Source organism: Seriola lalandi, unplaced genomic scaffold (assembly GCF_002814215.2).
Source record: "Seriola lalandi dorsalis isolate HSWRI2012SDOR001 ecotype SW California unplaced genomic scaffold, Sedor1 jcf7180002054885, whole genome shotgun sequence".
NCBI lineage: Eukaryota > Metazoa > Chordata > Actinopteri > Carangiformes > Carangidae > Seriola > Seriola lalandi.
Window position 1 is genome coordinate 531,587 of NW_019525437.1, and position 2,888 is coordinate 534,474.

General features: G+C 42.3%; 1 protein-coding gene across 1 annotated transcript in view; it reads left to right on the plus strand.

Annotated features, from left to right (window-relative positions):
- Positions 1-584: 584 nt before the first annotated feature.
- The window catches only part of ttr (transthyretin (prealbumin, amyloidosis type I)), an 8,491-nt gene continuing 6,187 nt past the window's right edge, over positions 585-2,888 (plus strand). The window contains exon 1 of the mRNA XM_023428805.2: positions 585-742. Within this exon, the coding sequence (XP_023284573.1) occupies positions 677-742 (66 nt within the window). The 5' untranslated portion in view covers positions 585-676. The remainder of the gene's footprint in view (positions 743-2,888) is intronic.

Consider the following 2,888-nt stretch of genomic DNA (forward strand, 5'->3'; position numbering starts at 1 on the left):
GGAGTCTGAAAAGGTCAGCCATGTAGGGAGTGGCTCAGTGAAAATGTACTGCATGGTTGTTGTGCTGTAAAGACAAAGGAAAAAGCCCCAAAAAAGCCACACACACCAGCGCAGGGTGTGTGTGTGTGATGAGGAGATCTGCCAACACTGACTGCTGCTGCTGCCCTGGCTTATATCCACGGAGCTCACAGGGCCTAGGTGTGTCCCATGCTGCTGATTTAGATCTTCATTTGGTTTGCAGCCCTGAAGAAAAGCACAGCAACAGCAGGGAACCAAGCAGATTCACACATTGAAGGATCACCTACTCTATTGACGTCCTCTGATGGTCTGATGAGTCCCAACACAGTTTATGATGAATTCAATCAGAGCAATCATTCACTCAACCCTCCTCCCTCCCTCTTGTTGGACAACAGGGTCCCTGGACAGCGTCCTCTCACCGTGTTTTACAGGTTAACGTGTGTGGACACTGTGGATGAAATAACTTTAGTGTGGCTGAGAGGACTGACGGCTGAATGGTATTCACTGGTTTGGTCCAGAGCTGATTCAGTCTGAGTTATTCATTGTCCAGGTATTGACGTGGTCCACGGAACTGACAGCAGAGCGGGTGAGGGAGGGGTGAGGCTGTTATAAGAGCCCTGAGACTCTGGAGGTGGTATATGAACACCATCAGCTCACCATGCTTCACCCACTGTCCTGTCTGCTCCTAGCCTCTGCTGTGCTGCTCTGCTACACCGCCCCCACGGTCAGTGTCTGTGTGTGTACATGTGTTCATCTGAGTTTGTTACTAAATAATTAGAAACACAATTATTAATCTGAAGACCTGTACAATGTTTCGATAGAACAAGAACAAGAAAACTGTTGTTCAGGTTCATGCTGTAACCTCATCTTCAGTCAGTCGTTAAAGGTTTTAAATGTTTATTTAACTACCAATAGAACTAAAATGACACATGTATGGTGTATGATGTGGAGGTGTAAGTAATGATGACCTCTCTATATAGTATGTGACTGTAATTAATATAAAGTGAGCTCCAGGTGAACTAAGTTTAAATTATTTTGTTAGTGTTAGTTTTCATTAAATATTCTTATGCTCTACTTTGATGTAAAGGGTCACAGTGAAGATCTGATCACTCTCTCCATGCTGTACATGGTCAACTCAGGAAACTGCATTAAAAACACTGAACAATGTTTCCCACCAGATTATTACCAATTATTGACCTGTTTAATCAAAAGATGAGACTGGACTCAAAGTTTCCAATAGATGACAGAGCAGCAGCTGAATCTTCTGTACTGCTCTCTGTCTTTACCTGAGTTTAACACTAACACATGGTACGTCCTGACTGAACTGCTCACAGAGAAACTTCTGGCCCGTTGACCAGATCGATTAGTGAAGCAGAAGTCAGTTCATTGACCTGCCTGTAGGTGGTTCACTCTCAGAGTGTCTCCTCATCTCCAATGTACTGTAAACACCAGAGATAACAGCAGATTCACTGAGAATTTACTGAGCAAAATGAATGAAATTTTAAGGTTAAAGTCTGAAGCTGAAGTATTAATGAAGCAGTGAAGGACAGGTGATTTCAGTTTAGATTGACCTATGAACTTTGAGCTCTTGACATGAAGAATGAAAAATGCTCACATTTGTTTTATGTTGCATTAGTTGTGAATGAATTTAGTGTACTGCTACTAATGAAGACCACTGAGTGAAGATCATTTCACTCCCTTTTAACATCTAACTTTATTTTTTGTTGAGTGAGTGATTAAAGTTATAATCTGTAACTTTTCCCCATTAAAATGTGTAAAAACAACTAGACCTATGATCTATATGTTGTTGAGTTGTGTTCTTACATTAGATGTTTCCATCAATTCTCAAACCAGAGAAATCATGGTAACACTCCGTTTCATCTGGTCGCCTGTCAATGACGTCATATCCTCTATGATCATACACATACACAGAGAACACACAAAAACATGCACAGCACACACATGGACGGAGAACACACACAAACACACACACAGAACACAGAGAGAGAGAAAGAGAGAGAGCTCCCAGACAAGGCAAACAGGATGAAGAAGAGAAATTCACCTCAAACTCTATAGTCCCTCCAGTGTGTTCAATTCTATGTTTGAACCAAATGAAGGATTTTAGTCATTGGACGTCTGGATGTGAAGTTATCAGAGAAACAAGCTGAGGAAATGTTAGACAGCTCAGCTCCCAGCTGCTGGAGACGTCCTGTCCTGTGTCACTGAAGAGCGTCGGTGAATCTCTGGTTTTTAAAGTCCAACTTCTTTCTGGGTGTTTCTACTGGTTTTAATAATCTGGTGTGCTTGTTATGGAGAGGAGGACGCCTCTGTGGATAATTCAGTTTCTGGTAAAAACCTTAAAAGTTATCAGAGAAACAATCGAAACAAAGGTTAGCATCAATCTCAGCTCCAACTCTTCCCTGAGTCTCTGTCCTCAGTACAACGTCGCTCAAACACTGACTTTAAATGTCAAACCGCTTCATTCAGTGTTTTTAACGGTTATAATCACAGAGTCTGTTTGATTTCCTCAACCACTGACACTGAAGGAATCCAAACCCGGAGGAGCTTTTGGTAATGGTGGTGAAGACAACAACTCCAATGATCCCACGCTTATTCATGACGTCACCCAAAGCCTAAAAAGAGAAGTTACAGACCATGGCCCTCATTTATCAAACGAACGTACGGCAGAAAACCGTGCGTAAGCTTCGGCATTTATCAATTTGGACGTGAGCGGAAGCTACGATCAGATCTCACGTCAGGTCTGAGCTCGTGTACGCAAATCTGGATTTGCGGTGCGGCACAGCAAAATCTGGCTGAGTCTGAAAATAATTATTAAACAAACCTCAGCTGTCATCAGCATAAACAGTCAC